The sequence below is a fragment of the Chiloscyllium punctatum genome, chromosome 2 (assembly GCF_047496795.1).
Source record: "Chiloscyllium punctatum isolate Juve2018m chromosome 2, sChiPun1.3, whole genome shotgun sequence".
Lineage (NCBI taxonomy): Eukaryota > Metazoa > Chordata > Chondrichthyes > Orectolobiformes > Hemiscylliidae > Chiloscyllium > Chiloscyllium punctatum.
In genome coordinates, this window is record NC_092740.1 from 71,729,858 (window position 1) to 71,743,227 (window position 13,370).

Sequence of the window (13,370 nt, forward strand, 5' to 3'; positions counted from 1 at the left end):
AATGGCACTGCACTAAGTTGCATACTGTAGGTCATGATTATTGATGATGCTCAGTTTAGCTTTGGTATGGAAGTGACTAAGGTTAAAGAATTCTCCATCAAAGTGATATTTACTGTTCAGACCAGAGGACAGTTGAACTTTGATGTGAATAACTACCATCAGGTAGATCAGAAATAGTATGTTGCCTATCCTACAACCTTGTTTGACACCAGTCCAGATTTTGACTATACAAAGCCTTTGTTAGATCACATCTGAAGCACTGTTGAGTTTATTTTCCTCATTTAAGAAAGGATATAATTGCATTAGAAACAGTTCAGAAAAGGTTCATGCAACTGATTCTTAATGTTGTACTTAATCCAATTAGAAGAATGCAATGATCCTATTCAAACATATAAGATCTTGAATGGACTTAACAGTGGATGCTGATAAGATGTTTCTCCTTGTGGAAGAGTCCACAAGTAATGGACACGATTTAAAAATTAAGGGTGTCTCATTTAAGACTGAGTTGAGCATATTTTTCCTCTTAGAAGGTCATTAGTTTGAGAAATTTTCTTCCCAGGAAGCAACGGATCTGGGATATAGAATATATTCAAGCCTGAGTTAGATATATTTCTGATCAGCAGGGAGTCAAAAGGTGGGGGAAAGTAACCATTGAAGTTGATTGAGGTCACATTCAGATCAGCTAACATCATATCAGGCAATTCAGGTTTGAGGGGTCAAGTGGCCTAAATCAAATCGTGTGCTCATCACCTTTGCCATTCTGTCATTTAATTTCCCATGACCACGACCCTTTCTTTCCACTTTCTCTTTTGATCTTCATCCCCTACCCCATCAAAATCGACTACATTTCAATCATCCTCCAGTATTGAAGGAGTCAATTGAACTTACCAGCCAGCTGAAAAAAACATTGTTTTTTTCTTAACATTTCAAATTTCCATCACTGGCAATATTTCGCTTTTGGCTTTTAAGGAGCCCCTTAAAAGGGGAAAGAGGTGGGAAAAGGGCAGCGAAATTCAGGTAGCGAATATAGACTTCAGCTGGGGCAGGCATGGCATCGGACTGAAAATGGTGTAGCTGTGGGAAGCCAGAGTTGGAAGAACACCTGATCTCTGTGGGGATTATTTACAGGGGAAAATAATTTACCGTCAATTGTGTGAGACCGACTCATTCCAGCTCGGAGGCACCTCCACAGTACAGAATATTCTGCTCTATAGGGCTCAGTGAGTGACTCTGTTGCCAGTCGCTGTCTGGCGGCTTTAGCGACTGTCAATCAGCGGCGACGTCACAAAGGCCGGCTCGAATGGAGCGGGCGGCGGTGTTCGGGTTCCCGGAAGAGGTGACGGTCTCGAGCTGCAGCAGCCGCGGTGGCGGCGGTATGTGTGCGCTATGGAGGGCAAGAGAGTGGAGATTCCAACTGGGGTACTGGACGACTTGTGCAGGTAAACATACAGCTAGTGGCCTGGAAAACACACACACACACACAAGCTCTAGTTCCCCCACCACCCCATTCCGGCGCAGTGTGACTGTAAAGGAGGAAGTGAGGGCCGAGGAGGAGGAGGAGGAGATGCGTTCGGAGCAAAGAGCCCGACTGACCAAGGCCAAAGTTAGAGTCGGATCCGACTTAAAGGAGTAAAGTGTTTAAAAAAAAATCAATGGATATTGTTTTACATAAATGAGGAAGTGAGAGGAAAAAGTCCCGCTTTTCAGTCTGGTTACGACAACGAATTGTGAAATGTACGAGAGGACATTTTGTGGTGTGTTTTGTTTCGTAAAATACAAGCCAACAGCTCATTTTAGTTCTGAAGAAACAGAATGAAGAAACGTTTCGTTTCACACTTTAAAAGCTTAGGGCTTACAGGAAATAAATTAAAACGATACGTGCCACAGTTGTGTTTCTGTGGGGTGTTTAAAAGTGAATAGTTACTTCCGAGGTGTAACTGGTGACAATTCATCTTTTACTCACTCTTAGGCATTTTTCCCCCCCCTGGATATCCCTTATTTATAATGCAGAATTTAACACGCACTCTTTAAGTATTTAAACAAAGAGATCTTATGTACTAGCACTTTATACTTTTTTGAAAAATCTTGCTGTTTTTGTTTCTTAAAGATATAATTATATCAACTATTTAGTCTACCAGGTCAAGATGCGTTTGTAATGTGATCATTTAAAAAAAACACATTTTCAACTTCCACTCATTGGGTCAATTTGCAAGGATTCCCAGAGTAAAGGGAAGATAAGGTTTACAGTGTATGAGAAGAGGGTGCTTGTTCCTTGATAAGCACACTTTGGTTGTGACATTGTCTTTGGAGAACGCACCAGTTTATGATGAATGGTAGTTAACTTCTGTTTGCTTACATTTCAAAAAGACCAAGTTTATTCTGATCATTGCAAAGCCCTGAAAAATAAACCAGAGAATGGCTGTCACCTCGTTTTGTGCTGGAACTCGTACAGTTTGTGTGTATATGTGTGTGCATATTATTATACATGCAAGGATGCAAAACTGTGAAACTGATCATTCTACATTGATTGTCAGCATAATTCTTAGAACAGTCAGGTTTATATAGCAAATATAGTTTGATTGTAAAATCACTTCCAAAGTTCAGGATTCTGTTGCAAGCAAAAGCAGGTAATTGGGTATAGTAAGTACCTTTTGTTATTGTGAACAGCATAAAGGATGAACTATTTTAAACAATCTGCTAGTCATCGGGCATATTATCTACATACCTAGTATATTGAGATAGCAATATAGAAGTTCATATACAACATTACTCATTTGTCTATTTGGATGATCAAATAACTTTATTTGGTCTGATGGCAGTTAATGGCAAAAGCTACTCATGTTGGTACTGCACTGTAGCAACTCAAACCTTTTAGATACCCAGAAAAAATCTGATCAGGGCCAAAAGTGATGAACTTCGGCCTCATCATGATTTTGCATGATATAGGTGAGAAAAGATGTGATCAGTGTAGCTCTGGTGAACAATAGAGACCTATTTATGCGGTTGTTGATAAGATCAATCTTGTAAAGCTTGGAATTCCCAGCCATCTATATTGATTCACGAAGGTAGGCTTGTGATCAACAGTAGAGAGTGTGGTACTGCAAAAACACAGCAGGCCAGGCAGCATCTGAGGAGCAGGAAAATGGACACCTCGGGCAAAATCCCTTCATCAGGAATGGTGATACACAGTCAAGAAGCTTCTAGCTGGTTTCTTGACTAGGACATTGTGGAAAAGGAGCTCCATTGCAAAGGTGAATTTGTGCACAGGATGGAACCTAATAACACACGTAAGGAAAATCCTAGGTTTAGCTGCAGTTCAAATATAGCAAAATATCTTTTTTTTAACAATTAGATTAGATTCCCTACAGTGTGGAAAGAGGCCATTTGGCCCAACAAGTCTACACCGACTGTTATTCTGAAGAGTAACCTACCCAGACCCATTCCCCTATCCTATATTTACCTCTAACTAATGCGCCTGACACTATGGGCAATTTAGCATGGCCAATTCACCTAACCTGCACATCTTTGGATCGTGGGAGGAAACCTACACAGACACTGGGAGAATGTGCAAACTCCACACAGACTCAAATCCGAGTCCCTGGCACTGTGAGGCAGCAGTGCTAACCACCGAGCCACCGTGCTACCCACAAAAACAAATCTGCGAACAAGGGTCCGAACATGTGTGAGGAGACACCATTGGATTTCAAGCCCTTAACCACTCGGCCATCACAGCTGCTAAATATCTATGCATTGGAAGTATTCAAAGGATAGGAAGTTTGGCTTTGTTCCATTGAAGAAAGGTTTCTCATGGGTCTGAACAAAGATGTTTTTGCCATCTGGGGCTAGTGTTTAGCTGATAGCAATAGCAGCTATTTGGGTATGGAGGATGTCGTTAAAACTGAAGTCAACTGTAGCTATTTGTTGAGATCACAAGTTCCATTTATCCACATAAAGGTGGTGTGTCCAGTTCATCATAATATAGAACTGCAGTACAAATGTCTGTGGCCTCCTTGGGTGCTACTTTGGTGAATGTCAAATGAGCACAAACATTGCAAAGCTATCGATATGATAGTCTGAAAATGTGAAGGAGTACCTCATTATGTATATGTAAAACTGGTTGTAGCAACTCACCCAACTATTTTCAGTTCACATTGTGCAGAACTGGTCGTTGATAAAATAGGGCCTGATTTTTTTTTTGTCCGGGCATTCCATGTGTGCCTAGATGCAGTCAGACAAGTGCAATCATTATATACTAAGTAGCTTTTTGCTGCTATACAAGCCTAGTTTTAAAGCTTTCTTTTGATTTAAGCAATGGCCCTTAGAGGGCAGTCATCACAACTTCAGGACATCTCTGCAGAAGTGCCTCCAGGGAGATTCTGAGGCCCAACCAGCTTTAGTTGCTTCATCGATGATCTTTCTTCTATCCTCGCGATGCTCAAGGGTATCTCTATAAGAAGAGTCTGAAGGCTCAAATCTGGAGTTTTGATAGTAACTTGAAGTCTTAGGAAAGGTTTGTCCATGGGTACTACAACTGATGCAATAAATTCAAGACCTCCCACAAAAGCAACTGCATTTTAGAGGCAGAGACAAAATGTAAGAACAGGAACCAACTCATTCAAAACACAAATAATCTATGGTGTCCTTTGCAATATGCAGCAGAAGCTGTTCAGTGCAAAATGGTCTTAGCGGTTCGCTATATACCATCTGGAAGTCTGTCTAACACTTTGGATATTAAAACATATATTTACCTTGAAGGATAAATGTGAAGATGTCCAATTATAGTACAGTTTTGGAGGAAATTCATGCCTTTTTGCTCAACTACCAATGGCCAAACATTGGCTTTGGATTACAGTCAGACTGAAGTGTTAACTTTTTTTTTGTTGGTAATTCATTCATGGCTGGGTCACTTATTGTTTATCCCTAATTGCTGTTGAGAAGAAGACAAGCTGCCTTTTTGACCAGCTGCAGACTACTTGCTATGTTCGGCAAAGCGATCCAGGATTTTGATTAAGCGACACTGAAAGAGCAACAGTTTATTCCCAACTCAGGAAGTGAGTGGAGGGGATCTCCCAGATGGAGTTTCCATGTATCTGCTGCTCTTGTCTTTCTAGATGTTAGTTCTATGTAGTCATAAATATTAGGAGAATATACACATTAAATTCTGTGAGGTGGTCATTGGCTGTGGCAATATTGTAGCACCAAAGTTATTTACCACTTGTCAACCTAAGCATTGATATTGTGCAGATCTTGTTGCATTTGGATATGCATGGCTTCAGTGTCTAATGGAGTGGCTAATGCTGAACATCATGCAATCATCAGCAAGCATCCCCACTTCTGACCTTGTTGTGGAGGGAAGGTCATATGTGAAGCAGTTGAAGATGGTTGGGCCAAATTGAAACGCTTAGGAACTTCCACTGAGGTGTCCTGGAGCTGAGGTAATTGACCTCCAACAACTGTAACCATCTTCCCTTGTGTTTTGATTTCAACCATGGAGACCTTTCCTGATTAAAGTTAAAAAAATCACAATACCAGGTTATCGTACAACAGGTTCATTTGGAGGCCTTTATAGTCCTTTTGGACTATAAGCTGGTGTTGTGTGCTCTTTAACTTTGTCCAACCCTAATCCAACACTGGCTCCTCCAAACCATTTTCCTGATTCTCATGAACACTCCCTTTGCTAGGGTTCCCTGATGTCAAACTCTTGTCAAATGTGGCCTTGATGTCAAGAATAGTCACGCTCACCTCTGCTCTGGAGTTCAGCACTTTTCCCTGTTTGAATCAAGGCTGAAATCAGGAGCTATCTGATCCTGGTGGAACCCAAACTGATGAGCATTGAACAGGCTATTGCTGTGCATGTGCTGCTTAATAACACTGACATTACTTGTGTTAGTTGATATACAGCACTGAAACAGTCATCTCAAGAGGTCTCTGCTGATGTTTATCTTCCAGAGAAACCCTTCTGTTTTTCATCCAATCCTATCAGTACAAGGAAAAGGGATAGTTGTTGAATTACATTCTCCTTAAATGTGTCTCAATTTCAAGACCTGGTATTATTCTGTTGTACCCTCCCCAAACAGTTAGCACTGCTGCCTCACCGTGCTGGAGACCCGGGTTCAATTCCCATCTCAGGCAACTGTCATGTGTGGAATTTGCACATTCTCCCTGTGTCTGCGTGGGTTTCCTCCGGGTGCTCCGATTTCTTCCCACAGTCCAAAAATGTGCAGGTCAGGTGAGTTGCCCATGCAAAATTCTCCATAGTGTTAGGTGAAGGGGTAAATGTAGGGGAATGGGTCTGGGTGGGTTGCTCTTTGGAGGGTCGTTGCGGACTGTAAGTAGTCTAATCAAACTGTGTGTACCATGTGCAGCAGTGATGGGAGTTTTATAGGGAGAGACTGCACCTTGGCTAAGTGAGATCAAAATTAACTATGATAAGTAATGTTACCTTTGATAGCATACTTTTCATGCTGTTATAATCGACAATCCTGCTGTATGACTTGGCTACTAAATGTTTCAAAATATTCAGTCGACCAAGATTGTAGGGACGCACTTCTTGAAGTGAACTGGAGGTTATAGGAATTGCAGGTTTGTCATTTCCAAACAAAGTTTGTTAAAGTGATTAAATTTGTAAGTTCTTCCATTTCAGTACTTATTAATGCATTTATAAATAGTTGTGTGACTGTGGCAGTTATGTCATATAACTGGACCAGAGTCTTGGTCCAAATCTACTTGCATTAAAATGCATCCTGCAATTTACATGTTACCCATGGTATTTTGCGTTAGTTTAATGAGAAAAGATATCATGTTTATCAGGTTTGTAAGCTGAAACTAAACTTTAAACCTAGGCTTTATGATATACAAAAGTTAAAATATTGAACATATACTTAGTCTCTTTGATAAATGGGTCTGGGTGAGTTACAAATGGGTCTGGGTGGGTTACTCTTCGGAGGGCCTGTTTCCACACTGTAGGGAAATGTAATCTAGATTTCAAAATAAGAGAATCTGCTCATACGCATAGTACTTTTGGGCTTTTATTCTTCAGGCACAGACTGTGAGTTTCATAAGTATGTTATGTATTGTTTCTTTTGTTATGCATTCAAGTTGTTTAGTTAGAACACATTTCAGAACTCAGTATTTTAATTTAAAAGCAGAGAAAACCCTGAAGTCTGTTCCTTGATTCCTTTTGATCAGCGAGTTTTTGATGTTTTGAAAGCACGGTTTTCAAATTCTGTGGTAGACTAATGTTATAAGTATGCCTGTTGCTCTCTATATGCTCTCCTCTACATTTGGGGAGACAGGACGCCAACTCGTGGAACGTATCAGAGAACGTCTTTGGGACACGCACACCAAACAACCCCACTGCCTGTGGCCAACCAGTTCAACTCCTCCTTCCACTCTGCCAAGTACATGCAAGTCCTGGGCATTCTCCACCGCTAAATCCTAGCCACTCAACACCTGGAGGAAAGACACCTCCTCTTCAGTCTTGGGACCCTCCAACCACACGACATCAATGTCGATCTTCACCAGTTTCCTCATGTTGCCTTCTCCCCACCTCATCCCAGATCCACCCCTCCAACTCAGCACTGTCCTACCTGTCCATCATCTTTCCCACCAATCTGTTCCACCTTCCTCTTCGACCTATGACTGTCACCTCCCCCAACAGTATTTTTTGTCTTCCCACCTACCTTGTCCCCCCCCCCCCCCCCCCATTATTCTCTCAACCCCCTCACCCCACATTCCTGATGAAGAGCTTATGCTCGAAACGTCGATTCTCCTGCTCCTCGGATGCTGCCTGACCTGCTGTGCTTTCCCAGTGCCACACTTTTCAACTCCAATATTATCATGACTCTAGTGAATGCTAATAAAGGAGAACACAAATTGCTTTACACTTCCCAGATCTGTAGGCAAGAATTGTGATATATGCTGACTATCCTGTTATAGCGTAAGCAAGTAATTCACAAACCAGCTCACCATAACTTTCAGGGCACTTGAGAATGGACGAAGTAAATATTGGCTAAACAGTGACATGTATATTCCATGAATACATAGTTTCTGCGCAAGAATTTTAAACAACCTCCCACACAATCCAAGTACAAGTGAGTTCATGGAATCCTTATAGCATGAAAGTAGGCCATTTGGCCCATTGTGGACACACTGGCCCCAAGAAGGAGGACGGGAAAATGTTGTGGCAGTAAGAGCTGCACCTTTTTTTTAAGGTATTTTAGGTATTGGGCAAGTTGTTGGAGGGAATCCTGAGGGACAGGATATACATGTATTTGGAAAGGCAGGGGCTGATTAGGGATAGTCAGCATGGCTTTGTGTGTGGGAAATCATGTCTCACAAACTTGATTCAGTTTTTTTTTGAAGAAGTAACAAAGAGGACTGATTAGGGCAGAGCAGTAGATGTGATCTATATGGACTTCAGTAAGGTGTTCGACAAGGTTCCCCATGGGAGACTGGTTTCGCAAGGTTAGATCTCATGTAATACAGGGAGAACTAGCCATTTGGATACAGAACTGGTTCAAAAGTAGAAGACAGAGTGGTGATGGAAGGTTGCTTTTCAGACTGTATGCTTCTGGCTGGTACAGGTGGGAATCTATGAGAGCAGGTATCATCACCCTCATTTACATGCAGAAGGAGTGAGGGAGGAAGTTAGAAATTGGCAACCAACATCACTATTGAATGTGGATTAGTAAATACTGTCTTAAGGTCATCGCCAATTAGGTTAGGTCTGCTCTAGGATCAGTGTTTCACCCTAACCAAACCTGTGCTAAACTAGGCAGGACAATCTCTGAGATTCCCGCGCTCCTTAGGGATACATTCGCCTACGTGCAGGACAGCCGAGTGAACACCTGCTTCATCAGCCTATACCAGGAGAAGGCATTTGACAGGCTATTGTACAGCCATCTGAGGGATGTGCTCTCAAACGTGCTTTGGGTAGTGTACCTGCAATTTGATCTGTAGTACAGTCTCAATCTGGGCGGGAATCAGAAAGCTTCCCAGTCAGGCAGGGCTTCCCACTCTCTCCTACCTTGTATAAAGCTTTTTGCTGAATCCATCAGATAGGATGAGAGCCTGAGAGGGGTGACTATTTCATGCCGTGGGGGCCTGCCTCCCTCTACACGGATGATGTTGTCATTTTTCTCTTCAGATCTGCCAAGGTAAATAGAGGTAAAAGTGAGGCCATTTTTTTTTGGAACTGGCTCGGCCAGTCCTTTAGACCCTTCACAGTCAAGGCACATTACCTGAAGATGCTGGGTACGTGGTTGGGAGGGCAGGGGCATGTGCCTAAACTTGAGAGGAACATGTTGCCAAGGTGAGGCAGAAACTGGTCATATGTGAGCATTGCTTACACTGCAGGTAGAAACCTGGTCATCAGGCATGAGATATTCTGTCTTTAGTATGTGGTGTAGATTTGGCTTGTTCCCCGAGCCTGCATCACTCCAGTCACCTGAGCCACCTTCCACCTCAACTGGAGGTCAAAGACGGACTGGGTCCAAAGGGATACCATATTTAAAGCTGTAGACGAGGGTGTGAAGAGTGTAAACAATGCTGCCTCTCATCTTGATGATCACCTTTTGTGAGTGACTGCATCAAGCTGTGCATAGTCTCCTGGACCACAAACACCAATTGTTATTACATACTGAAGTTCTACCTGATCCTGGTGTTACCAAGGATGGGCTTATCCTTGTTGCTGTTGAATGCTGCAAGTAGTTGGACTGCTTCACATCACCTGCCCCTCATGGAAACTTTTGTGAAAGTAAACACCTTTTGACCACAAGTCCATCAGGCAGTGGTCAGCACATGGTGTCATCAAGATCTTGTGGGGCGAAAGATAGTGTTAGTGAGTTTTGAGAAGATTTGTAGCTCAGGTTGAGGTTCTGGATGTAGGTTTGTTGGCTGAGCTGGAAGGTTCATTTCCAGACATTTCATCACCCTACGAGGTAACATCTTCAGTGGGCTTCTGGGTGAGCAAAACTACATCCAGAAAGATAGGGTGGATCCTTTTGGGTTGTTCCCTGAGCAGACTGTCAAAGCCATTTGGCAGAATGCTGCATTGGCAGAACTTTCCAACAAGCACCAAGACACTGCTTGACTGGTGGTGAGAAGAGCGCTGTCAGATCCTTCATACACGCCCAGACCCCCTCGACCACCACCATGCATGTGGCTGCACTGGTGAAGAGACAGTCACACATTGCTTTCTGGAATGTGCCTTTGCAAAGAATTCCTGGAGAGAGATGCTTTTTTTTTGTCAAGGTTCGTCCCAAGCAACTCTGTGATGCGGGAATCTCGACTATATCGTCTCTTCCCCGGGATACACATCGAGGCAAACGTCGCCTGCGCCTGGAGGACCATCAATATGGTGAACAATGTTCTTTGGTCTGCTCAAATCTTGTCAATCTTCCAGTTGATCTTGACCAAGTATTGCAGACTGGCATGTTCCAAGGTCCAGGAGTACATGCTGAGGGACACTAAAGCTTGGGGCAGCCACTTCCAAGGTGCACTGGGAAAGACCCAAGGTCTGAGGTCTTTCTGCCAAAGTGCAGTGGGATCTGTTCAGTTATCGGACCCTCCTGGTGCTTCAATTAAATATAAATTGTAGCTTGATTAGTAAGAAATGCTCTTAGGTTAGTTGCAACTGTGGAGAAAAGTCAAACTCCAATGTTTTTGTTCTCTATTTGCAAAGACTATACAGGAACTAACTGCTTTTGTGTATGTACATGAATTTTTTTTCGTGAATTAGGATCAGAAGTGGCCACTCCAATCTGCTCCATCGCTCAATAAGATTGCAGCTGATGTGCTTGTGTTTCAAAGTCACCATTTATTCCACTAGACTTTAGATTACAGGGGAATGGTGGTTATTCGATTGAGATGAGCAGGTACTATTTTGTTTGGATGATTGACTATTCAGTTAACTGATTCAATGTCTTTCCTCTGGGACTTGGAGTTTTCTGTAAAGTCTGCTCCCTGTTCAGGTTAGGCAGCAGCACACCGTGCAAGCCCGAGCCCCTGCCCGCCACCTGCCAACAAGACTACTGCCTTTTGGAGTTGGGGTGGTGGTGGTGAGTCTCCACATAGTGCATGAGCACGGACACACACACAACTTTTTACTACAACTTTTGACAAGTTCCACCTATATAGGTCAATGTTGGAGAGATTATCTGAGGAAGGAAGGTTTAGGGTACACCCCTGTGTGAAACTCCAGGGAAAGTGTGTGTGGGGGGAGAGAGAGAGAGAGAGGGCGGGAGGTCAATCAGTTGGAGACTGTCCAGGACTGTTCTCAGCAGCACTTTTAATCACTGTAAACAAAAGATGCGATCAGTGTTGGAAACACATCTTTGCTGTAATGTTTCTATCGGGACCTTGAGACCTCCTTCGGATAATCCAGTATTCGGATAATTGATATTCGAATAATCAAGGTTCCTCTATATTGTTCAGTAATGAAATAATCAACCTTTTGCCTTGAAGATATTCAGTGGCCCACTACTCCATCTTCTGAAGTGGAGAGTTACAGAGTTGCACAAACACTTGAGACAAAGGAAGTTTCTTTGTCTCCGTCCTAGAAGGGCAGTCCTTAATTTTAAAACAGTGCCCACTACTTCTATGTTTGCTTACAAGAAGAAACATCCAACTTGTTAAGACCATTCAGGATCTGATATACTTTAGCCAAATCACCCTTACTCTGCTAAACTCTAGCCAAATATCAATCTCAATAAATCTCCTCTGAACTCCCCTTTAACTAAAGAGATCAAAACAGCACAGGGCATTTGAAATGTGGTCTCCCCATTGCCCTGTATAAATGAAGCATCATATCCTTACTTCTATGTTCAGTTTCTCTTGTAATGAAGAATAGCATCCTTTAGCTGCCTTAATTACTTGCTTTACCTGCTTAATTGAGAGTTAAGAGTCAACCACTGTGCTGTGGATCTGAAATTGCATGTAGGCTAGATCAAGTAATAAAGACAGTCTCCTCCCCTCAATGACATTAGTGAATTGGATGGGTTTTTCAACAATTGCCATAGTTGGTTTCACAGTTTTATGAAGACTTTCTAATTCCAAATTTTTTACATTAATCCAAATTCCAACATCTGACATGGTGAGATTTGAATTTGGTGACCCCCAAATCATTACCGCGGTCTCTGGATTAGTAGTCTAGCAATAATACTACCAGGCATGGGATTTTTCACAATATACTTTCTCTCCTATTGTTATCATCTGCAAATACAGCAACCATTCCTTCATTTGCCCCCTCTAAGTTATTATAAATTCAGGGACAAAAAGTGGCCTCAGGTCAGACTCCTGTGAGACCACACTCCTGTCACATCCTGCATCATAACCATTTTGTTAAGGAGCGTTTTATAGAACAAATTTGCTTCATTTTCATTTATTACATTGATTTTTGGTCATAAAGCTTGTGGAGCAAGTAGTGGATATTTGTGCTTGTACATGTGTTTGAACTAATTATCCTCAAAGCTCTAAACAAAATGGTGTTCCTTCTAATTGATATCTTGAAGCCTTCTGCATTGAAGTTTGCACTATGCAGTTGACAGTATATTATTTGGAACTAGTATTATTTTCCTAATAATATGCAATTTTGAACATGAGAACGTTGTGAAAAGATCAAAAACAACAAAGCTTGTCTAAAGTATAGGCGATTTCAATGGTATATTTTGTATAACCTTTACAGCTAGTCCTACTATTTAATCTGTTGCAATGTCTTTCTAACATGATAAATATTTCATTATATTCTGTACAAGACTGTGAAACCTTTTATGTATGATAGCGAAACTGACAATGAAATGTTATAAAAGTGTGGTTTATTTATTGTACAGCCGATTCATTTTGCACATTCCAAGTGAAGAAAGAGACAATGCGATCAGAGTATGCTTTCAGATTGAGCTGGCCCATTGGTTTTACTTGGACTTCTACTTGCAGAACACACCAGGATTGCCTCAGTGTGGGATAAGAGATTTTGCCAAATCAGATATCCTTTAACTACATATAGGATAGATTTTGTTAACATCTGCAAAATATTTTTCCTTGCAGACATGTCGATGAACTGATCACTAGATGAGTAGCAATATATTGCAGCCTATGGAAATAGCAGGTTAGTTTTTGATCTGCTTTGCACACTTCCTGTTGCGCTCAGTTCATTCTTTTGTGGGACTTCAAAATTGTGGAAAACCCCCTTCACCTCTTCCTCCCTCTCCCCTCCCCACAAAGTTACTTTCAATTCAAATCCACCTTTTAAAATCTACACTGAAAATTTCCTAATCAGTGCTTGATTAAACTGATCTTTCTTCTTGTGACTGTTTTGTCACTTTTGGAATCTGGTACCTTTTGGATTCAAATCCATTTTACATGGCAAGAAA

At 41.9% G+C, this 13,370-nt stretch overlaps 1 protein-coding gene across 3 annotated transcripts in view; it reads left to right on the forward strand.

Moving 5' to 3' along the window:
- The first annotated feature begins 1,264 nt into the window (after positions 1-1,264).
- Positions 1,265-13,370, forward strand: part of dcp2 (decapping mRNA 2) — a 41,851-nt gene continuing 29,745 nt past the window's right edge. Inside the window, exons 1-2 of one of the 3 annotated variants that reach the window (XM_072583808.1) lie at positions 1,270-1,439; positions 12,831-12,982. In XM_072583808.1, coding sequence (XP_072439909.1) covers positions 1,387-1,439; positions 12,831-12,982 — 205 coding nt within the window. In that variant the 5' untranslated portion in view covers positions 1,270-1,386. Of the gene's footprint in view, positions 1,440-12,830; positions 12,983-13,044; positions 13,106-13,370 lie in introns of all 3 variants that reach the window. The other 2 variants (XM_072583825.1, XM_072583816.1) reach the window with 2 other exon arrangements.